The following is a 25,016-nucleotide window of genomic DNA, read 5'->3' on the forward strand; positions in this document are numbered from 1 at the left end:
ATACATAGCCTCATTTCAGTTGTCAAGTTTTGTAAAAATCAGTTAAATTAATCAATCTATTAAAAATAATGTTGGCTAGAATTATGCATTATAGGCTTTAATTATAGAGAGTTATAGCAGATGAACCGAGACTTCAGTCTGATCATGAAGCAGATCAATGTTGATCTTTCTTTCCAGGTGTCAGTGGTCCCTTTCACACAGTGATACCGGTAAATATATGGAAAATTTCCGGAACGACTTTACCGGTAAATTCAAAAAAGTGCACACATCCACTCCAAAATACGGTAAATTCTGACATCATTAACCAGAAAGGAGCACTAAACGGCTGCGCTTGTATTTGTAAACATTTGACTACAATCACAAACTCTGTGGATGGATCAGTATTGTGAACAACTTCGATGAAAACATATAGAGAAACACTTTCGCATGTCGAGATGTACATGATATGTGTGTGTGTGCTGGCGCTCACGGGCTGTTTCTCGGGCACACACAAAGCTTGAAGGTAAACAAATAACGGTTTATCATAAGCATCTTATCGATAATTATTTACACGGATGGCATTAAGATGAGCATTTAAACGTTACCTGACTAATTTCTAGCAGCTAAATGTGTCTGGAAAAATATTCAAAGGCTTTTATTCTCATAAACCGCGCAGACTTGAATGCGTCTGACTGTTCTGATTGGCTAAAGCAGACGTCTCACGTCAGCAGGTTCTAGACATGCACGCGCTCTTTCCGGCAATCTTCCTTCTACGTTCACACAGCGCAGCATTCCGGCAAATTACCAGTAATGTTACAACTTTTCTTTCCGGAAAATAGCCAGAACGAATTTACCGGTATTTTCAAAAAGGGCCTGTTCACACATACACACCTTTCCCGAAAATTGCCAGTAATTTTCCGGAAATGTCTGTATGTGTGAAAGAGGCTAATGTGCAGAAATGACCTGAAAAAACAATAGGCCTAATACAAACAGCACTTAGTATATTTAAGCATAGTTTCACTTTCATATTCGAAATGAAACCCATCTTTAACCAATAGGAATGATGACGTCCCGTCCTACTCATGATTCTCTCTTCAGATAGCCATATATATGGCTATTACACAACCATAATACACTGTGATATCGCTTTGCTTTCTTACTACAATCGATTCTGCTTCAGAGTTCAATCCAGCCAAGATTCAGGCGATCTCAGACAGATTGCTTTGGTGCGGATCCGAGTATGATTGTGGGATTCACGTTTGCCAAGTGAACCATGCTAACTAGGCAAACGAGACAAGAAAGCGTTCCGAAACAAACATCTAGGTGTGAAAGCACCCTATTTGCATGCAACTGACAAACAGTTGCAGCCAAATTAAACTTTAGGCGGGCCAGTAACAATCCTGTCTACTGTCTCGGGCATCTCGAACAATGGGCAACGAGCAATCCTTAATGTCGAGCCCTGAAGATGATGCATGTTTGTAGATTTGACTTATGTCAGCAAAGGATCATGGGGGAGGGGGCGGAGCATGCACTGGCCAATTTTATAAAAGACAGACAGATAAGCTAACAGTTGGTGAATAGATGTGACTCTGCAAACATTCAAAATCAGGCCACTTACATGTAATTGTAACAGATGGATAAAGCAGTATATTGTTATTGGAATAGAAGGTACATGCTGTTGGAATGAACACACATGCTTATAAATCTAAAACATGCTTTTCTTTTGCAAGCAGCCATCATCATCATGCCCTGACAGTTTAACAATGGGTGGGAGGCTGGGAGGGAGAGCGGGCAGAATGTTAATCCATATGCGTTGTGTTTCACAATGTTTAAATGGTGTTTGCTGAAACTTTCGAATGACAGCATGCACAGAATGTGGAGTACAGATGCATGGATCAATCACGCAACACATTTTTCTGGAACAGGTTCATTTGTGAACTCATGGAAATGCAGAACATTCTGATCTGAAACGCTGCCCTGGTTTAACACTGAAACTCATAATTACATCGAGCACATATAAGGTTTTGTTGTTGTATCCATTGGTGACATAATGGGTCTTGCTCGTTCACCTTTGCCACCAGACTTGACGCCAAACAAATCACACACTAAAGCTGAAAGTTCCCAAGGAGACTCCAAAGATGGCCAAGCCTTCAACAATGACACATCTTTACTTCTTTTAACCTGGTGTTTTATACAGAACCACTTTTGACCGCGACTTATTGGCAGGTAAGAGTGCAAACTTATTCAACAAATTTGAAGCCTGTGAGGAAATCTTCCTACAAGCTTCTCATAGGAACCAGAGGGGTTTTCAGGAACAATCCTTTCTTAGGGTTGGGCCAGATGAAAGACAATGTATGCATCTCTTTGTTTGATGGATAATTTAAGGATTTACAGATGGTGTGTGTTCGGTAGGAGCATGGGAATGGTCTAATGAGGGCCCTTCTCTATGTATTTTCCCCTATTCTCAAGATCACATGATACATTGCCAGACTTTCTAAAAAAAAAAAAAGCTTCTGATTGAACTCTGAATGTAATTCAGTGTAGTATGATGTCAAAGCAATTCTCTGTATTTTGTCAAATCAAGGCAAATATTTTGACAATATATGGTGAGCATATGGATGCGTGCAAAGCATAAAAACAGCTACAATTCAGTTGTCTTGGGGAGGTATTGCTTAACATTCTTTATAATGTTTAAAAGGGTCTTGAATTAATAATCAGAATTTCCTTTTGACATTTTAGAACCCAAATCTTAGGATACACTCACACAATATTGGTTTTGCTTTCCGTTTTTTAAGGTTTATTTACAGGCAACATTGCAGAAATGAACCCTGTTGGGTCCATGTACCATCCGTTAATTTGATTATCCCTTTTATTTTGGAAAACGAAACACCAGAAAAACAGTTTACATTTTGTATTTCTGTTTATTCTGTAGGCACAAAAACAAAACAAAAGCTCATCTGTTATCCTGTTTTTAACTCAAAACGGAGACTTAAAAGAAAGATAAAACAAAAACAAAATAACGAGGCATTTATTCGTTTGATCAAAAAATGAACACCAAAAAAACGAGATTTCAACGTGTGGGCGTGCACGAGACGGAGACGCCCTTTTTCTGCCGATTGATCAATAGCTATGAGGCTGTAGGATTTAAATCAAACTTTGCTTATCAACTCATACATAAAACAGGTACGTATACATCTATAAATTGCTCGCATTTACACCTACACTATTGAATGTTCAAAACAATATCTGAATCTTGCGTATACATAAACTTGATGCATGCATTCACCCACATACATGCGCACATACAAACTAGATCTGTGCATATGCGCCATAAAACTCTTGCATATGAATTTAACCTCGATGCGTGCCAAATAACACTCATGCAAACATACACAATAAAATTCACGATTGTATATGCAATTAGTTTTGAACATGCAAGGGATTTCATATGTCTATGTGCATAGACTTCTCAAAAGTCATGAGTTTAAATGGACGAGATCATTATTTATCATACAAATAATAATTAATAAGCTTATGAAATAGAAATAATCCAATTAATAGAGGAATTACATCTGGTGAATAATGAAAGTAGATTATGCTAAATATAAAAACATAAAAAAGATAATGATAGGAATGCTCCAGCAAATTCCTTCGTTCATTAATTTTTTTGTCGGCTTGGTCCCTTTATTAATCCGGGGTCGCCACTGCAGAATGAAATGCCAGCACGTTTTTACGCAGCGGATGCCCTTCCAGACATAATCCATCTCTGGGAAACATCCACACACTCATTCACACACACGCTTATACACCATGGACAATTTAGCCTACCAAATTCACCTGTACCGCATGTCTTGGACTGTGGGGAAAACCGGAGCACCCGGAGGAAACCCACGCGAACGCAGAGAGAACATGCAAACTTCACACAGAAACGCCACTGCGTTACTACGTCACCTTACTCCTGCAAATTATAAAGTTTTATTATGCAATTAAATTATTAAACTACCTCAAGACATGCAATTTATAATTGCAGAAAACTGTTTGGAAGCATTAAAGGTGTCTAGGAAGATGTCCAAAATCTTTACACGCATTAATCCAGAGACTGTTCATGTCACTGATAAGAAAATGAAGGATGTTTACTGTATGAGGACCGGAATGGCCTTAAAGGGGTGGTCCACTACGATCTCATATTTTAAACTTTAGTTGATGTGTAATGTAGTTGTGTGAACATAAACAACATCTCTGAATGTAAAATGTTCTAAGTTCAATGCAAAGGGACACCTTGGTTTTTACAGAGTTAGCATAGCAAAGCCTACAATTAACAAATTTTGGGGACTACAAAAAATACTTCCACCTCCTGTGAGATCACAAGTTCGTTTACTGCGCATCCCACACTGCACAGGTAAGGGCCGTGGCCAGAGGCACTGTAACATTACAGCAGAGATGAAGCTAAAAATGCGTCTAAACACAGCTGTTTCCACAGAGCTTCGTCTGTTTCTGTATTTGGGCTTCCAAAGGACACGACACAACGACAGAAGCGCCTTTAGTTCAATATTAATTATGTTCCAGAGAATTATGAAACACACAGCAAGCATGATTTGACAAAATAGCTCCAGAATCTCTCCCAGTTCAGTGCTGGAATTGGGTAAATTCTCCTCAAAGCAGAAGTTGTAAGCTACAAGTAAGTGTTTTTATTTGTTTAAATTGATCATTACATGTACAGTGTCTAGCGTTAACGGTATGCCGTAGCAATGATGTAAACAATGCGAAATGCTGCTTTGCGGGCAAATGATTGAGCTACAAATTCATATTTATCAGTCAAACTGCTGTAAACACACACGCACACGCACACACACACACACACACACACACACACACACACACACACACACACTCCACCAGCACTCCGCTCACTCTCCGCCTCTTTGCTCTAGTTTGGTATCCCGCCGTGGGTGCGTTGACGCGCGAACAAAATGGTGACTGTTGGCCGCGCCTATTTGTGGCTTCTTTTGTTCTCTTCAGAAACCTATGGATGACGTCACGGATACTACGTCCATATATTTTACAGTCAATAGTTTACGCACACACACATCTACAAATTACATTTAAATGCATCAGCTTTTCACAGCAAAATATTCACTACTCACTACTCTTAAGTAGTTTTAAAAGGGCTACTTTTTACTCATACTTTGATTAATATTCACAACAGATACTTTTACTCGGCCGCTAGCTCTCTGCAACTCTCACATGGTTGCCCACTGAAGCTAAGCAGGGCTGGTCAGTACCTGGATGGGAGACCACATGGGAAAGCTAGGTTGCTGCTGGAAGTGGTGTTAGTGAAACCAGCAGGGAGCGCTCAACCGGTGGTCTGTGTGGGTTCTAATGCCCCAGTATAGTGACAGCGACTCTATAGATTACCTGGTGAGTGGTGTCTTTCGAATGAGATGTTAAACCAAGGTCCTGACTCTCTGTGGTTGTTGGCAGAATGGCCTTCGAATAAGAGTAGGGGTTTAACCCTGGCATTCTGGCCAAATCTGGATGCGTGCCAGGGGGAAATTCACCGCAATGTGTAAAGCACTTTGTGTGTCCAGAAAAGAGCTATATAAATGTAAGGAATTACTATTATTATTATTACTCTTCTTGCAAGTAATAGTATTTGAGTTTGATTTTTCAGCACTCTTTCCCCCACCGCATATTAGTATATATATAGTTTGGGCACAATTTATGCAAATGACGAACACAATATATGTAAAAACTCCTTTATAAAACTCTTTTTAATTAGCTTAAAATTAATTAATTAATAATAATTTGTTAATATTTTATCAAGTTCATCAATGTGAATCCTCTTTACAATTTGTAACGGGGAGACTGACACGGAGGGATCCATTTTGCAGTATTTATTAAGTCACACTCAAACATCAACAACACGCACGGCTGTGCGGACATACAACATACACATCAAAGGAGACTTAGCAGATAACAGACGCAGTGTGATTACCAGGCTTGGGTCAGAGGCAGGCAGCGTGATTCAGAGTCCGAGGAAACAGGCTTTGGTCGAGGGCAGGCAGAAGACAGAGCAGAGTCGTGAAACGGGCTGAAGTGGTAAACGGGACATCAGGCAGGATAGAACGCTCAGAAATGCTGGCCGGGGCTAAACAAGACTTCGCACTGAAGTGTGTGTGTGAGCTGCTTATATGTGGTACGTGGGTCATTAGTGGAATGGATAACAGGAGTGCAGGGATCAGGTGAAATGGATGACGTAATGGTTAGAAGTCCGGAGATGGTGACCTCTGCTGGTCAGCGAGGGGAATGACTGGGACCGAGTCGGTGACAGAGCCCCCCCCCAACGAAAGGGACCCTGTTCACCGGCTGCCACCTCCCTATCCGCCTCGGCTGGACCAGCAGCAGGCTTGAGCAGAGAGACATGGAAAGTGGGAGAAATACGAAAATGATTAGGGAGTGTCAGTCTGAACGAAACAGGAGATATTTGTCTTTCAATTTGGAATGGACCCACGTACCTGGGACTGAGCTTCTTGCAGGGCAGTTTGAGGCGTAAGTCACGGGTGGAAAGCCATACCCATTGTCCTGGGGAATACATGGGACCAGAACTTCGGTGTCGATCGGCTTGTTCCTTGAAACGCCGTACGGCATGAGAGAGGTGAGTGTGAGCTGCGTTCCAGACCTCTTCGCAGTTTTTAAACCAGGTATCCACAGCGGGGAGTTCAGAGGTCTCGCCGGACCAGGGAAAGAGAGGAGGTTGGAAGCCCAGTACGCATTGAAATGGAGTTAATCCAGTAGATGCCTTTCTTAGGGAATTTTGAGCATATTCTGCCCACATGAGAAATTTAGCCCATTCACTCTGGTTAGAGTGACAATATGTGCGGAGGAATCTGCCAATTTCCTGGTTCAAGCGCTCTGTCTGCCCGTTGGATTGGGGATGATAGCCGGATGTTAGGCTAATATTAACCTGGAGATTTTTGAAGAATGCTGACCAGAGTCGGGATGTAAACTGGGGACCTCTATCCGACACGATGTCTTCGGGGAGACCATAGTACCGGAACACATACTCACAGAGTAACTCGGCTGTTTCCATGGCTGTAGGCAGTTTGGGTATGGGAATGAGACGGCAGGATTTAGAAAATCGATCTATTACTGTGAGGATGGTGGTTTTGCCTTGTGATATGGGTAGGTCGGTGACGAAGTCGATGGCGATGTGTGACCAGGGACGGTGTGGCACCTCCAGGGGTTGGAGTAATCCAGCTGGACGGTGACGGGAGTGTTTAGACATTTGGCAGGGTGAGCATTTATTGATGAAGTTGATGACGTCTTTGTTTATGGATGACCACCAATAGCGGGATTGAATCAATTGTACAGTGGCTGTGCTGCCTGGATGACCGGAACTGGGGTGGTCATGTACCTCGGAGATGAGCTTTTCTCGAAGTGACGGAAAAACAAAGATCTTGTCTTCAGGACAGGATTGTGGTGTGGGACTGGTTTCGGCGGCTTGAAGGATTTCATGTTCGATGTCCCACTGGATAGGAGCGACAATGAGAGGATCTTTGATTATGGGTTCATCATTGTATTCGGAGGTTTCATCGTCTGAGAGGCGGGAAAGAGCATCTGCTTTGATGTTTTTTGAGCCAGGGATGTAGGTGACTTGGAAGTCGAATCTAGTGAAAAACAGAGCCCATCGAGCCTGTCTAGGATTCAGACGTTTACAGGAGCGGATATATTCCAGGTTTTTGTGATCGGTGATCACAGTGAAGGGATGTTTGGCGCCTTCAAGCCAGTGTCTCCATTCTTCTAGCGCGGCTTTCATGGCGAGGAGTTCTCGGTTTCCCACATCGTAGTTCCGTTCAGCGGAGTTGAGCTTGCGAGAATAGAAGGCACAGGGATGGAGCTTCTTCGTAACTAGTGATCTCTGGGACAGGATGGCTCCAATTCCAGTGTTGGATGCGTCAATTTCAACTACAAAGGGTTGCTCGGGATCAGGATGACGCAGAATGGGTGCACTGGAGAAGCGGGTTTTGAGCTGAGTAAACGCTCGAACAGCGTCTGGGTTCCATTTGAGGCGAGCGTTATTAGCTTTTACCATGGCGGTAAGTGGAGCAGCGACTGAACTGAAGTTTCTTATGAAGCGCCTGTAGAAGTTAGCAAAGCCCAGGAATCGTTGCAGTTGTCTTAGGGTTTCGGGTTGTGGCCATTGTGTCACGGAGTCGACCTTTTGCTGGTCCATGGCCACGCCTTCGGGACTGATGATGTAACCCAAGAACGAAATACAGGTCTGATGGAATTCGCACTTGGAGATCTTTGCATATAGCTGGTTTTGAATGAGGCGTTCGAGCACTGCCCTGACGTGCTGAATATGCTCAGATAGCGAATTTGAGTAGACCAGGATGTCGTCAATATACACTATGACCCATTTGTTGAGCATGTCTCTAAATACCTCATTTACAAAAGCCTGGAACACGGAAGGACTGTTTGCTAGGCCGAAGGGCATAACGAGGTATTCATAGTGGCCGTCGATTGTAGAGAACCCGGTTTTCCACTCGTCTCCCTGTCGTATGCGGATGAGGTTATATGCACTACGGAGGTCCAACTTAGTGAAATACTGGGCGGATCGGAGTTGCTCAAGGGCGGCTGGAACCAATGGCAAGGGGTAGCGGTATTTGACTGTGATCTCATTTAAGCCTCGGTAATCAATGCATGGGAGTAAGCTGCCATCCTTCTTCTTGACGAAGAAAAAGCCTGCTGAAGCGGGTGAGGTAGATGGTCGGATAAAGCCCTTTTCCAGCTCCTCAGAGATGTAATTCTTCATAGCTTCAGTTTCAGGTTGAGAGAGGGGGAAAATGCGACCACGAGGGGGCGTGGTGCCTGGTAGTAGTTCGATGGCAGTCATTTTCACGATGTGGAGGGAGCTTGGTAGCCTTCTGTTTATTAAATGCCTCAGTTAAATCATGATAAGCATCAGGAACATGACAGAGTTCAGGGTCTTCGGTGTTGGTAATTGTGTTGATCTGGACAGGGGAAACAGAATGCAGACATTGGGTAAAGCATTGATTGCTCCATTTTGTGATCTCACCAGTTCTCCAGGAAACTTGAGGGTCATGTTGTTGTAGCCATGGTAACCCAAGAATTACAGAGTGCTTGGGGGAGTCGATGGCAAGAAGGGAAATCTCCTCTTCATGGAGAGAGCCTGTTTGAAGAGAGATTGGTTGAGTCTGGAATTTTATGTGTCCCTCTCCCAAAGGGCGCCCGTCTACAGCAGTGATGGCTATGGAGGAATCACAGGAGGTTAAAGGAATGGAGTGAGTGGTGGCAAACGTGTAATCAATAAAGTTGCCAGCGGCTCCTGAATCGATCATGGCCATAGTCTCAATTTCATCTCCATTGTTTCTCAGAATGACAGGCAAATTCATAACATTATTAGTGGTAGTGAACATAGTGGTTGCACTCACCGAGAGGGTTTTAGGGAGAGGCTTGTTGGGACATAAAACCTTCGTATGACCTGGAAGTCCGCAATAAATGCACAGGTGATTTCTTCTCCGTCGTTCTTGCTCCTCTGGGTTCAGGCGGGTTCTACCCAATTGCATGGGTTCAGCGGAGGTCTCAGGGGATACAGGACTGGAAGCAATTGATCACAGTGGATTGCGAGTGCGGAGGAGAGTGTCTAACCTTATGGAAAGTTCGATTAGTTGATCCAGTGTTTTTCCCTCGTCACGACATGCCATCTCTTTCTGCAATTCTGGTCTTAAAGCTTTTCTGTAGAGCGTGGTAAGCGGATCATCAGCCCAGCCAGCTGCGGAGCGATCTCCCTGTTGGATGCACAGTAGCTCCTCGCCAGCGTTACAACCACCCTCCGGATGATCAAACACAGTGCAGAAACGTTTGAGAAAGTCATTAAACGAGGGAAATATCGGGGTACTGTCTGGCCAAACTGCAGTAGCCCAGTCTAGCGCTTTCCCAGTGAGCAGTGAGCACACAAAAGCAATTTTCCCATTCTCGTCCTTAAACAGATGGGGCTGTTGGGCGATAAACAGTTTACATTGCAGTAGGAAGCCTTTACATTTTGCTGGGTTACCTGAGAACTTGTCAGGGAATGCCAATCGAACTCCGGGAGTCATCGGGGGTTGTGCAACAACAAGTGGACTTGGAGAGTAGTTGGCGGTGGGTTGCGCAGTGGCAGCAGCTTGCAGGTTTTGTAGGGATTTCACCAGTTCGTCTGTTAACTGAGTTAGATGTGTTAGTTGTTGTTGGTGTGTGGACAATACCTGAGCTTGTGTTGTGACTTCGTGAGACAAAACCTGGATGGCTGCGGGATCAGTGTTGGGCGAAGTCTTCTGTAACGGGGAGACTGACACGGAGGGATCCATTTTGCAGTATTTATTAAGTCACACTTAAACATCAACAACACGCACGGCTGTGCGGACATACAACATACACATCAAAGGAGACTTAGCAGATAACAGACGCAGTGTGATTACCAGGCTTGGGTCAGAGGCAGGCAGCGTGATTCAGAGTCCGTGTAACAGGCTTTGGTCAGGGGCAGGCAGCGAGAATCAGAGTCCGAGGAAACAGGCTTTGGTCGAGGGCAGGCAGAAGACAGAGCAGAGTCGTGAAACGGGCTGAAGTGGTAAACGGGACATCAGGCAGGATAGAACGCTCAGAAATGCTGGCCGGGGCTAAACAAGACTTCGCACTGAAGTGTGTGTGTGAGCTGCTTATATGTGGTACGTGGGTCATTAGTGGAATGGAGAACAGGAGTGCAGGGATCAGGTGAAATGGATGACGTAATGGTTAGAAGTCCGGAGATGGTGACCTCTGCTGGTCAGCGAGGGGAATGACTGGGACCGAGTCGGTGACACAATTATTAATGAGTGATACTGACTGTATATTTGTTTGCTTCTTTTAATTTTTAAATGCATAATTCCAAGCTGTTTATAACTTCAAAAAAAAAAAAAAACTTCTTGTCAACACTGTATGAGGTTCTCAAAACAATATTCATGAACCCTTTAACATCATATAAAGCACAAAAATAGACTTAACTGCCCAAACATCTTTCTACAACATGTGGCACGAAGAGCAAAACAAGCCAGAACATCTTTAGAATGATGAGCTAATTAAAGACTAATAATGAGGGCCTGATTGGTGTTACTGTTGACCTCACATTCCATATGCGATCCAGAAGTCTTTTCATCATTGGATTATAGCTGAGCTCACTGTCCAAATCATAAAACATCAAAACGCTGAGCACATGCAGACAGCAGCTGTAACGTACATTCTTTAAATAAGCCATACTGGCACAGAATTACAGATAATCCAGGTTTTAGGAGGGTCATTTCTCATTCTAGTACATTTTCACGATCTCATTTAATGTCTTAATATATTGGATAAAATGTTAAAGCCGCAATTGTGAAATATGGAAATCATTTAATTTTTCATTATCACAGTAAGATGATTACGTTTGAACATTTTTTGGTTCAAAGGTTACAAATGAAGAATAATCTGTAATATTTCGTAACAATTATTAATTTGCAATTGCAATTTCCTTTGTATATTAAGCATTTCTTCGTAGAGGTGTGAACATTGGCCTCACAGTTCGGTTCAGTTCAGTTCAGTTATGATTATCATGCCATCTCTTCAGTTCAATTTGATATCTCGGTGCATCATGGTGCATTAACGATGACACAAATGGATATTTTACTTCACAGAACATGAATTCTTGCATTAAAATAATTTTTTTAATATATTTTTATACACTGCAAAACCCAACAGTCAACTTTATGAAATGAAATAAGTGTAGTTAACTCAGAATTGACTGAAAGTTAATTCTACTAATTTGATAAGAGTTTTGAACTCAGTGTTGAAGGTAATGAGTTAATTAAATACCTCATTACTTCAACTTAAATGGAGTAAGTTCACAGTACTCATATAAATTCGTTTTTTAACTCCAATGGTTTGTTGCAATCGGTTTCCTCAAACAGTTTGAGTTGCCTTAACTTATTGAGTTTTACAGTACTCAGTTGGTTTGAGTTCTCCTCATTTATTGTGTTTTACTGTGCTTAAATTGTTTTGTTTACTCAAATGGAATGAGCAATCGATTTCCTCAAATGGTTTGAGTTACATTAACTTTTTTGGTTTTACAGTGTACACATTTTTAGTATTTAATTTTTTTGTATTGTTTTCTGAAATGATCTTGGGAATATTTTGATGTACTAATTATTTCAAAGGGTTCTTGGATTCAATTCATTTGTTATCCACTGAGAAACTTGCACTTGTTAACAATAGCATTAAAACATTTCTTATGTTTTCCCTCCATAACATCTCTTAAAATTTTGCTTGCAATTTTTTTTTGTGAATGAACACAGAAAACCTGATAATTTTTTTCTCCTATCTCATGTTTTTTTTTTCATTTCCAGTTTTGCTTAAAGTTTTTTCTACTCTAAAACAAAACAAAAAATCTTATTCAATTTCTTTTCACCACAGCGGTGTGTTCACTTATAAATTGAAAACAAATCACTTATAAACTGGATAAATTGTATGTTAATGATAAAATCATGGTTAAAATTTGATGTATTTTCATACTGTTTGGTTGCATCATCTTTATTTTTTTCTATTGTACAAATAATCAAGTCATCATTAATAAAGCTGAGTTTAAGCAGAACATATTACTTCAACTCTGGTTTACCCTTTTATAGGAATATGCCCTTAAAGGCATAAGTATCTTGTTCATTCAAAAGGCAAAACATAACAGCACATTAGAGTAAGATTTATGTTCATAAATGACTGTTTGTTTTTTCTCTAACATTCTCTAGGTGTAACTTATAAGCAATGACGTCAAATGTTGACCCATGAACAAAAACGGGCACAGCCACGCGATGCATTTCTGTCCCGTGAGAAGTTTTATAGACCACACAGGATCCGTCAGAACAACAGGCTCAATGGCATGGAACTCCGTACTGAAACAAAGACTGCAGCTCCAGGTCACAAACCAGACAGGAGTCCCCGCTCCTAAAACATTTCCAATACATCAACATGGATCATCCTCTCCAAACACTGGTGCCTATAGTAACGGCATGCTTCAGGGGAAGGTCTTAAAAGACTCGAGAAACCCCTCGGAAATAAATTCCAGGAAGTCATTCGCAGCCAAAAAAGCTCTGCTCATAGGTAACTCATTGTCTAATTATCTCATCTAAAATGTGCATAAAATTATAAATATGAAATATAATGTACACAGTAGATTATATTATACTCATAACAGGTTAAATTGCAGATGAAATTGAAGATGGAAAATGTGGATAAAAATATGTTCCAGATGGACACTTCTACACTTTGAATTTTTACCGGAAATAGTAAACCATCCAGGAACCTTGGCATACTCTGTTTAACATACTATGGTTTAAGACATATTAGTTCTATTTTAAATACTATTTAGGATGGAAAGTGTGCAAATTAAGACAGAGCAACAGCCAAGGAATTGAAGAAAATGAGAGTATATAAATACATGGATAACTAAACAAGACAAAGGTGAACACAATCAATGAAACAAGTAGTAGCCAAGGGAATAAACTAAAAATGGGAACAAATGGAACAGCATGTAATATAGGTCAAATAACAAAGGGCAAACTAAATGTTGATTATTCATTCATTTTAGTCCCTAATTTATCAGAGGGTCACCACGGCAGAATGAACTGCCAACTATTCTGGCATATGTTTTACACAGCATTATATTATATTATATTATATTATATTATATTATATTATATTATATTATATTATTCACAGCAAGGTCAGGTTATTAGATTATGATCTAAATGCAGAAATAACTTCTTTTACATAAATTAATAAATGAAAATAAGATGGATTCATCAACAGCTATGCAAAAATCAAAAGACCAAAATAAAACTCCAATTCACTCACTCATTTTCATTCACTCTTCAAGTAGACTACATTAGTGGACTAATGTAGAGAATAGTGTGTTAGAGTATAAGGGTTGATTTCAGATATTGTCAAAGAATTGATGGACATAAGGGAATATAAACACATGGGTAAATAAACAAGACACAGGTGAACACAATCAATGAAACAAGGAGTAGCCGAAATAAAATGGAAGCAAGTGGAACCAGACGAACTCAAACAAAACTGCAATTTATTCAATTATTTTCATTCCCTCTATTAATTAGACCACATTAGTAGACTAATGTATGGTATAGTGAGAAAATATATAGGAGTGATTTTAGATACAGTCAAAGAATTGATGGACATGAGGGGATATAAACACATGGGTATGTATTGAGCAATATATTGTGGGCAATATTAGCGGTTAGAGTATGGATGCTTCTACGCTTCGAATTTTAACTGGAAATAGAAAACCATCCAGGAACCTTGGCATACTTTTTTTTTACATACTATGGTTTGGGACATAATAATTCTATTTTCGAATACTATTTAGGATGGATAGTATGGAAATTGAGACAGAACAACAGCCAAAGAATAGAAGGAAATGAGGGGGTATAAACAGATGGATAATAAATAAGACACAGGTAAACACAATTAATGAAACAAGTAGTAGCCAAGGTATCAATTAAAAAATGGGAACAAATGGAATAGCATTTAATATAGTTCAAATAACAAAGGGCATACTAAATGTCCATTATTCATTCATATGTTTTACACAGCAGATGCCTTTTCAACCACAACCCAGTACTGGAAAAAAAAATTATTATATTATATTATATTATATTATATTATATTATATTATATTATATTTTATTATATTAAATTATATTATATTATATTCACAGCAAGGTCAGGATAAGGGAGTAGGATCTAAATGCAGAAATACCTTATTTTACATAAATTAATATATAAAAATAAGACCAGCAAAGCAAAAGCCAAAAGACCAAAACAAAACCCAATTTGTTTCACTCACTCATTTTCATTCACTATTAGGGTGTGAGAGTATAAGGGTTGATATCAGATATAGCCAAATAATTCAAGGACATAAGGGATATAAACACATGGGTTACTAAACAAGACACAGGTGAACACAATCAATGAAACAACGAGTAGCCGAAATAAAATGGGAGCGAATGGAACCAAACAGACTCAAACAAAACTCCAATTCATTCAATCATTTTCATTTAACACATGGGTAACCAAACAAGACACAGGTGAACACAATCAATGAAACAAGTAGTAGCCAAGGGAATAAACTAAAAGTAGGAACAAATGGAACAGCATGTAAAATAGGTCAAAATAACAAAGGGCAAACTAAATGTCCATCATTCATTAATTTTTCTTCAGTTAAGGGGTCGTCAAAGTGGAATCAACCACCAACTATTCCGGCTTAAGTTTAACACAACGGATGCCTGCCAGCCAAAACCCAATACTGGAAAAAATGTCTATTCTATTCTATTCTATTCTATTCTATTCTATTCTATTCTATTCTATTCTATTATTCATTCACTCATTTTCTCGTCGGCTTAGTCCCTTTATTAATCTGGGGTCGCCACAGCGGAATAAACAGCCAACTTATCCAGCAAGTTTTTACGCAGCGGATGCACTTGCAGCCGCGACCCATCTCTGGGAAACCTATTCTATTCTATTCTATTCTATTCTATTCTATTCTATTCTATTCTATTCTATTCTATTCTATTCTATTCTATTCTTTTCTAAGAATGGGATAGCTTGAAAAATCATCTATTTCATGTTTCCTTAAAGTCTCTGTACTCTGAGCTTTCTTTATCCAAACCAGTGTCTGAGATTTCGTAATGCTAGCACATATGTGTCTACTAAATAATATATGAAAATAGATGTGCTTTTTTACTCTCTTATTAAGGTTTTAAACAAAGTTATTGAAGAAAAAAACTCATGAAACATCAAACTCTATGACAGCGATACTATTTATCCTGCTTATTATCCATCTGCTTAACAGTAATTTACCTCATACTTTACTGAGATTCAGCTGTTGCTGGCAGCGGCTGCAGTTAAAGCCGTTTAAACCCTATTAATCAAGATCAGCGTTTGTGTTTTCACAGCATGTGGAGTGCGATGTGTCCTGTCACCACGACCCTCCAACTGCTCCACATCATCACCCCATAAAGATGAGAAAGACAGGCCTCATTCCACTTCTGCTCGAGGACAGCAGCTCAGTAGAGACTGTGCTAAAACAGAGAGTGAGCTGAAGGTATTGGAAACATACGTAGGGATAAAAAGAACAGAGAAGAGAGAGAGGGCAAGAAGCAGTGTATACAGACAGAGAGTCCCTCTGGATTTAACCCCCAGGCCTTCCACTGCCCCTCTGGGAATGGGGCGACGAGCACCAGGTACTGCTATAAACCCAGCTGGCACCTTGACATTAAAAATGATATCAAAAAAACGTCAAATGTCAAAAATACTAATTGATTTGATGTCTATTGACTACCTTTGTCAAAACAACATCAAATTGACATCTAACATTTACGGAAGTCCTAAGAGGCCATGCATGCAAATATTTTTCTCTCATGTTTTCTAGTGATCACTACTTAATTTTCTCGTGATCGAGACATAACAAAAAATAGTTTTCTCATTATCACAACTTAACTTTTTTGCTTTTATTTATTTATGTATTCATTATTTTTATAAGTTTAAATTTAATACCTGCCCAGTGTATCATTGAAACATGTGAAATGAACACTCAAGCCTTTTAAACAGAATCTTCCTCATGTAACCTAATGATTGTGTATGATAAAGGTGAAACACAAGTGTTTTGCTAAGAGCAGCAGTTAAGTCTGTATTTCGAGACGTGCATTCATGCAACACATTAATAGTGTTCAGAAAAACCATAATATGAGCACAAACACACATGCTCATAATTATTGTGCATTCATATGATTATATATCATTATTTACAATAATATACCACAACTGTTACCATTTTAGAGAGCAAGTTTTAGATGACACAAAATAAGTTCTAGATGGCACAAAATAAGTTGCTGAATGTATGAATGGGATAACATGTCCTTTCCGCAGGTTATTTAAAATTACTTTGAAAAAGTAAATCCCTGGGCGATGCAGTGGTGCAGTAGGTAGTGCTGAAGGTTGCTGGTTCGAGCCTTGGCAGGGTCAGTTGGCATTTCTGTGTAAAGTTTGCATGTTCTTCCTGCATTTGCATGAGTTTCTTCAGGGTGCTCCAGTTTACCCCACAGTTCAAAGACATGTGGTACAGGTGAATTGTGTAAGAAGTGTATGAGTGTGTATGGATGTTTCCCAGAGATGGGTTGCAGCTAGAAGGGCATCCGCTGCATAAAACTTGCTGGTTAAGTTGGCAATTCATTCCGCTGTGGCGACCCCTGATTAATAAAGGGACTAAGCTGACTAAAAATGAATGAATATATGAGCAAATCCCTGGAAATAACAGAATATGAAGTTACTGTATGCGTGTCTAGGACATCTTCTTAGAATAAGCAGAAAAAGGTAGATTGTAAACTCAAGAAATGTTTTGTTCTTTATCAATATAATAAAATAATCGTTTTGTCAAGATAACAAGAAAAATAAGTTGTGATAATAGCCCCTGTGACTATGGGAACCAATAGCAGAGTGTTAAAAGTGACAAAGCAATGTTGAGGTTGATGTGACAGTTAAAACAAAAATTGGGATAAAAAATATCACAGATTTTTTATAGTGTAGATCTGACCCTTAAAAAAATGTTCATTACATTTAAATTATGTAACCTATTAAATAAAAGGTAATAGTATCTGACCTGAATATCAGATACCCATCAGATATCTGAATATCTGACCACAAATGAGAAGATAATGCTCCAAAAACACCAACAGAAATGAATTACTAGTAAGATTCAAATGTTTTTCATTGAGCCAAGACATACTGAGAGTTCAATAAGTACACCGTGTGAAACAAGTGTAATTATTGACATGGTAACATGGATTGAATAAATTGTTTATGTCAGCTTAAGTCTTGGTTATAAGCTAGCAGAAGAATGTTGCTGCAATGTTAATAGTGTAGTGTAGAGTAAATAGTGTCAAAGGCTGACAAGACACAAAACAGCAAGACAGCAAATTTAAAGTTTGTGTGAAATGAAAATGTACAGTGTTTACTTTGTTTTAGGGTGAACAATGAATCTGTGCAAGTTAATTACCTGAAAAAAGTTTTGGTGATCTTCAAATCACAGTCTGACCATATGCTTTTGTGTCTTGAGTGGTGGTCCTTCTCTGTTGATATTAGTTTGATGGCTTCAGCCAAAACATTCTTGACCACATCTCACTTCCTGTTTGCAGTTTGCTATGAGGGAATGATGCACAAAAAGAAAGCCCCGTCTCCCACTGAAAAATTAGTTTCAATTGGGCGTACATCAATACTCAAATAAAAGTCTCTGTAACTTCTGGTTCATGCAGATTTTAAGGATCACTCTCACAGTCCCTTTCTCACAAACTAATTTTCAATAATTTCATTCTTTATGAAGAAACTCCAATGTGCGAGATTATCTGGAGAAGAAAAGATGACTACAAAGAAACATCTCAACATTGTACAGAGGACCTTAGTCTAACTCCAACATTACATCTCTATCTGCCCTCATCCTACCAGCCCCATGAGCAGGGAGAAGACGGAGGAGCTGTAGAGGATAATAGGTAAGACTATCTAAAACCTCACTGATAGATCATGTCACATTCCAAGAAGACTATATGGGCGTACTCGCACTATGTACAGTTGCCTTGAACTGGGCAGAAGGACACTTGCCTGAACCGTGCCTGAGCCCTGTAATGGTCTGAGTGGTAATCGAACCAGGGTCTACGGTGTGGTTAGCAGTAGTTCTTACTACATGAGCTAAGTCAGCGACTTCTGGCCCAAGAGCAGAAAAGGAACAAAAAAAGTTATTCCACAACGTATGAATTCCAAAAATAATACGTCTTTACTGAAGAAAAATTGACATAAAGGAGAGACAAAATCTCTCTACAGCCAGGATTGAAAAAGTAGAACAAAATAGGAAAGCCGAGCTTCTCAAAATACATACAAAACTAAATAGACATGAGGGTCTCAGAACAATTAAATAAGAACATCAAGCAAAAAACCTAGAGAACAACTTAACTGTACATTGGACGAGGCATAAGAGGTAGGGTTCAGGACTGAACACAGAGCAGGATACAAAGCAGTCTTATATAGAGCAAAGAACAGGTGGTGGTGCTTAGGTTGATTAGAGGGGAGTTTAAAGGAACAAGAGTCACTGCCGCCGTCCAATGTTGAGGAGTATAGGGCAATATTGCTGCGCCCCCTGATGGCTTGGAGGATGTGATAAAGTGCTGAGATATTACAAGCATGATTCAGAGCACTCGCACTTCTCAAACGATTCGGGAAACGGGCCTTGGCACGATTTGGATAGCCAGTGTGAGTGCGCCCCATAACACCATTGTTAAAAAAGGGCAGGGGGTAAAAGTAAAAGTCTAAAAAACAGTGAGAGCAAAAAAAAAACAAAAAAAAACTACTCATGTAGCTAGTTTCTAGTTACTTAAAACCGCATGTTTTAATCTACTTGACTTAGCTTTCACACATCTCTTTCCTGTGTGATGACCACAATAACCTCACAAAACCTGTCATTTACATTAACACTGTTTATCTGTCCTTGTTAACTTGCTCAGATCTTGCTTGGCTTCTGCCATCATCTTCAAACTACAGGCGTGACCCATGCATGCTCTAAATGACAGAAGGAGATCCACTTCTATAGCAGCCTCTCGCAAAACAAACTCTCCAGTGCGGCAAGATTTGTGAACAAGTCATATGAACTTATTAGACTTAAAAATCTCTTTTTAAAAGTAAAGTTTTTTTCCCTAAAATTTAGTTTAGTAAGAATAAAAGCACCCAAAATTATACTTAAATGAATGTAATTTGTTATTACCCACATATAGCTTGTATTTCAAATTGAAAACAATCATGGCCACCATATTGTATAGTGTCATTCCAAACCGAAGTACTGGACACTTTGAAGGGCTCAAAAATGGTACATTTGACACACTCAGTGGCGGGTTTAGTCATGGGCAATATGGGCATTCACCCAGGGTGGCATCTTCTTCCTCCAGGAACGTGGTTGTGAAACACTGGATTGGGGCACAGGGATGAGCCCTTCCAAATGGAGCAGACACCATGTTAATACTAGCTTTAATAATATAGTAGTATATGCAACCGGCCCCTGCTCTCTTGAACATGCAGCAATATGGAAGGGTGAGAATGGGCTGAGGGTAAAGCCATTGCACAGTAAAAGCTACTTAAAATGAAATAGATGGCTTACATATTTGGATGCCAAAAGTAACGGACTCATTCATCCATCCTCTTGAACGGTTAATGAGGATACTTGAGTGATATCACGAGTCCTCTGTGCCACTGAGGCAGCGTTAAGTGACATTCTGGCCTGTGTGGTTTGTATCTGGCATTCAGCTGGCGAAAGTATGATGTTCTCACTTCCATGGAAACTCACAGTAGAGCAGGCCAGACTTATTGAACTCATGCTAGACATGGCCTTAACCTGATGCTCACAGATGAAGTAAATTTATCTACATGACTGCACTCAAAGACATTACTAAGCTACAAGGTTGTTGTTAAGGTAGGAACATTGTCTCAGCCCCAGTGGTGAGAGGGTCCAATATGATAAGCTTATTCACTTAGAAGGGGGGCAGTCTTAATGCACCCCGGTCCCATCATGAGCTGTGGTAAATTTCAGACAAATCTCAACATACTGAAAACACTTCTAATATATTGATGTATTAATTTGCATTTGAATGATTCTGGGAATGTTATAGTAAATCTATGTGCAAAATGATTAGTTTTGTAGAGAGTCCACCAAAAGGTCCATCTGTCATCTCTCTTTTTAAAATCTGAGCCCATATCTTGAGTGTGAAAGTTAGTTTAATATGATTTCACAAAGTAGAACATGTTCCTGGATCTACTTCTTGTTGATCATGGAACAACATTCCAATCAATCAATCAGATTTGAGAGATATGTTTACATGTAATGTCAAGTTTACGCCTAAAACAACAGCAAGTAGGGGCTTCTGCATAATTTTTATTTACTTTATTCTCCCTCAGATTTTAGGCACAAGTTATATTTATAGTAGGAATAGATAGGGAATAAGGTCAAGAAAATATTTTGGACATAAATGTTGTACCTGGATCAGTAAGAAAAGCAAAGTCGTGACATGTGGCTAAATTTGATGACCCATACTTAGAATTTGGGCTCTGCGTTTAACTCATCTATGTGCACTCAAACAGCAGTGAACACACATACAGTGTGAACACACGACTCGAGCAGGGAGCAGCCATTCAATCATTTCCAAGGCACCAAAATGCCCAAAAAAATGCCTTGCTTAACAATCTCACCTCAGCTTTGTTATTGAGGGTGGAATAGATTGCTGGTTATTTACTCCCCTATAATCTCAACAATCTCTATAAGGCTTGAACCTGCAAATGTTGGATCTCTAAGCATTATGGCTGCCCTAAACAGACCCACAAACAGTGTTTATCCAAGAGCATGTCAGACCAGAAGCATAATATAACTGATGATCTTTGTTTCCACTCCAGTCCCGCCAGCTTTTCAATCATATTTAAATAAGGAGACTGAACAGGCCACTCAAGAGCATTCTAGGACATATTCCTAAATCTGATTTTGGTCAATTTGGGTGTGTATTTGAGGCCTGCTGCAAAAAGTCAGTTAAAAGACAGAACTGTTGGGAATGATTCAATATCCTTTTTGTTGAACCCAGCAGTTTGCATCAACCATTTATCTAGTAAAGAACCATACACAGTGACTTTATTGAAAAGTCATAAAATCTTCAAAATTTTATTTTATTTAAAAATGTTTTTTTTACTTTTTTCAAATTTCTAAAACAATCGAATTCCGAATAGTTAAAATGTACAGAACAGTTGCATTACCCATAATGCTCTACAGACGTTTTGCCAATAAGACAGTCGCAAAAGGCAAAGCGTGACAAAAATATCTTTGGCTCCATCTACTCTCATGAACCATTACACATTTTATATAGATAAGACCTCAACTTTTAAGTAAACTTAACTTAAGTAAACATTATGGAGTTTACATAACTTATGATGACCTATCTGAAACTGAATAGCACTAAAACTAAAACTGAGCTTATGCTTTTTTGTGCAAATGCTGCAACTCAAAAGGCCAATTACACTCAACAACGACTTTATTAGATACACCTGTTTAACTGCTCATTAACGCAAATTTCTAATCAGCCAATCATATGGGAGCAACTCAATGCATTTAGGCATATAGACATGGTCAATACGATCTTCTGCAGATCAAATCAAGCATCAGTATGGGGAAGAAAGGGGATTTAAGTGACTTTGAACGTGACATGGTTGCTTGTGCCAGAAGGGGTGGTCTGAGTATTTCAGAAACTGCTGATCTACTGGGATTTTCACGCACAACCATCTCTAGGGTTTACAGAGAATGGTCTGAAAAGAGGAAATATCCATTAAGTGGCAGTTCTGTGGCCGCAAATGCCTTGTTGATTCCAGAGGTCACAAGAGAATGGCCAGACTGGTTCAAGTTGATAGAAAGGCAACAGTAACTTGAGTAACCACTTGTTACAACCGAGGTATGCAAAATAGCATCTCGGAATGTACAACATGTCCAACCTTAAGGCGGATGGGCTACAACAGCAGAAAACCACACCAGGTGCCTCTCCTGTCAGCTAGGAACAGGAAACTGAGACTACAATTAACACAGGCTCACCAAAATTGCACAATAGAAGATTGGAAAATGTAGACTGGTCTGATGAGTCTCAATTTCTGCTGCGACATTCGAATGGTAGGGTCAGAATTTAGAGTCAACAACATGAAAGCATGGATCAATCCTGCCTTGTATCAACACTTCAGGTTAGTGGTGGTGCATCGTTAGCATCAGGTAACACCACAACCTACCTGAGTATTGTTGCTGACCATATCTATTCCTTTATGACCACATGTACCTATCTTCTGTTGGCTACTTCCAGCAGAATAATACGCCATGTCATAAAGCGCGAATCATCTCAGACTGGTTTCTTGAACATGACCATGAATTCGCTGTACTCGAATGGACATCACAGTCACCAAATCTCATTCCAACAGAGCACCTTTGGAATGTGGTGGAATGGAAGATTCGCATCATGGATGTGCAGCCGACAAATCTGCAGCAACTGTGTGATGCTTGCATGTCAATATGGAGCAAAATCTCTCAGGAATATTTCCAGAACCTTGTTAAATCTATGCAATGAATGATTAAGGTGGTTCTGAAGGCAAAAGTGGGTTTAGTAATGTGTACCTAATAAAGTGGCTGGTGAGTGTACAGTATATTAGCTAGGTTGTCGGTTTTAATTTTGCTACTCCCCACTTCACAGCTACAGAACATTGGTGTCATCTTTGTTCTCTGACTAACATTTGATGCACAGATAAAATGTATCTAAAAATTACCTTTTTTTACTCTCAATTTGAATCCATAAAGAAAGACTGATTGCCTCTTGGTTAACAACTAGTTGATCAAACTAGTACTTAAGACAATGCTATGTTTATGCAGCTGGCCTCAGGGTCTAAAACTTTTTGATCTTGTCAAAGATTGACCACTTCCAGACATAGTTGAAAACGCATTAGATCAGATTCATAGCATAAATGCTTATGTGGTTAAACAATGCATGTGCAACAATGTTCCAACATTTTTGAGGAACAGTGATGACAGGCTAGATCGGTTCTAAAACAAAAACATAGTACTGTGGTAGTTAGGTTGCAGTATTGTTTACACGCCTGCAAAAGTGATGTAGTACATGACAAAATTGGAGGAAAGGGTCTTGACAATCTGAACACAAGTGGTCACAAGAGACACATTTGAATGTTTGTTAATACCAGGTGGAAACAGAGCCAACAAAGAGAAGCATTTAAGCCATTTTTTTTTTGGTTTGAATTAAGTCCATGAACTGTAATACAGCTAATCTCTAATCTACTCATGTTACAATTATTTTCATTTTGACAACTACAAAGTTTTCAGTTTCCCATGGCTACCCAGATCACTGCATGCGTTTCAATATCTTAGTATCATAGCAGCTGTAATCCAGCTGTAGGTCAGGCTGCAAATATCATTTCACATTTGGTATTTGCAGGTTTCGCTTATGTTCCAGACTAGCAAAACTCTGTTCTCTGAACATAGGTCTCTGGGGTCTAACAATCAAGAAGGGATTTCTGGTTTACTTAGCCTTAGGATGTGGTCACTCTTTATGACTTTTGGACATCTGAAACCACGTACTTTTAAAGGTAATATGCTGTAACATTATTTCGCCCTACAGGCAAACAGTCCTTTAATCTGCAAACAAATATGTAAACTTTATAGCCCACATGTGTTGCATGTTACTTGGCTAAAAGTTTGTTTTAGGTTACATAAAAAGATATGATGTAAACCACAATGTTATAAAACGAATAGTTTCGGTCCCTTATTCTGATTGGTTAAACTATGTTCAAAGCCAGCTCAACAGAGACACTGATCCTCAGTATATTACATTTGTGCTACTGCAGTTTGTTATATTATTTAATACAGCAAGATCAATAGTTTATTACTAGTTTAATGGTGTTAGGCATCCTTCTTTCATCTTTAAAAGGGTCATGACATCCAGTTTGCCTTAATGTTTCACATGCCATACACTGTAAAACCCAATAAGTTAAAGAGCCCCTATATTGCATTATAGAAGGTCATATTTTGATTTTGGGGGTCTCCAACAACAGTCTGATATGCAAACACTTTCCCTGGCTTATAATATGCGTTTATTTTTACATAATTATCCCAGCGACTTCCATATGATTCGTTCAGCGATTCATTTGTTCCCAAATCCCTCCTTAGCCTAATGCTAATCTGTGCTGATTGGTCCGATGACCCAGTCAGTTGCAATAGGTTGACTGCATTCAGCGCGAGACAGATACTACATCCCAATTTGCATACTTATACTACACCCTTAAAGTATATACTTTTTTTTGTGAAGGAAAAGTTTATACTTTCGAGTGTGCAACAG

General features: G+C 39.5%; 1 protein-coding gene across 11 annotated transcripts in view; it reads left to right on the forward strand.

Annotated features, from left to right (window-relative positions):
* The first annotated feature begins 1,551 nt into the window (after window positions 1-1,551).
* LOC101884065 (uncharacterized) overlaps window positions 1,552-25,016 on the forward strand; it is a 29,281-nt gene continuing 5,816 nt past the window's right edge. The window contains exons 1-5 of one of the 11 annotated variants that reach the window (XM_005169086.6): window positions 1,552-1,647; window positions 2,061-2,205; window positions 12,792-13,143; window positions 16,017-16,304; window positions 18,440-18,605. In XM_005169086.6, the coding sequence (XP_005169143.1) occupies window positions 12,828-13,143; window positions 16,017-16,304; window positions 18,440-18,605 (770 nt within the window). In that variant the 5' untranslated portion in view covers window positions 1,552-1,647; window positions 2,061-2,205; window positions 12,792-12,827. Of the gene's footprint in view, window positions 4,658-5,185; window positions 5,398-12,791; window positions 13,144-14,106; window positions 14,262-16,016; window positions 16,305-18,439; window positions 18,606-24,163; window positions 24,268-25,016 lie in introns of those variants that run through there. The other 10 variants (XM_073911011.1, XM_073911004.1, XM_073911002.1 and 7 more) reach the window with 10 other exon arrangements.

The sequence above is a fragment of the Danio rerio genome, chromosome 8 (assembly GCF_049306965.1).
Source record: "Danio rerio strain Tuebingen ecotype United States chromosome 8, GRCz12tu, whole genome shotgun sequence".
NCBI lineage: Eukaryota > Metazoa > Chordata > Actinopteri > Cypriniformes > Danionidae > Danio > Danio rerio.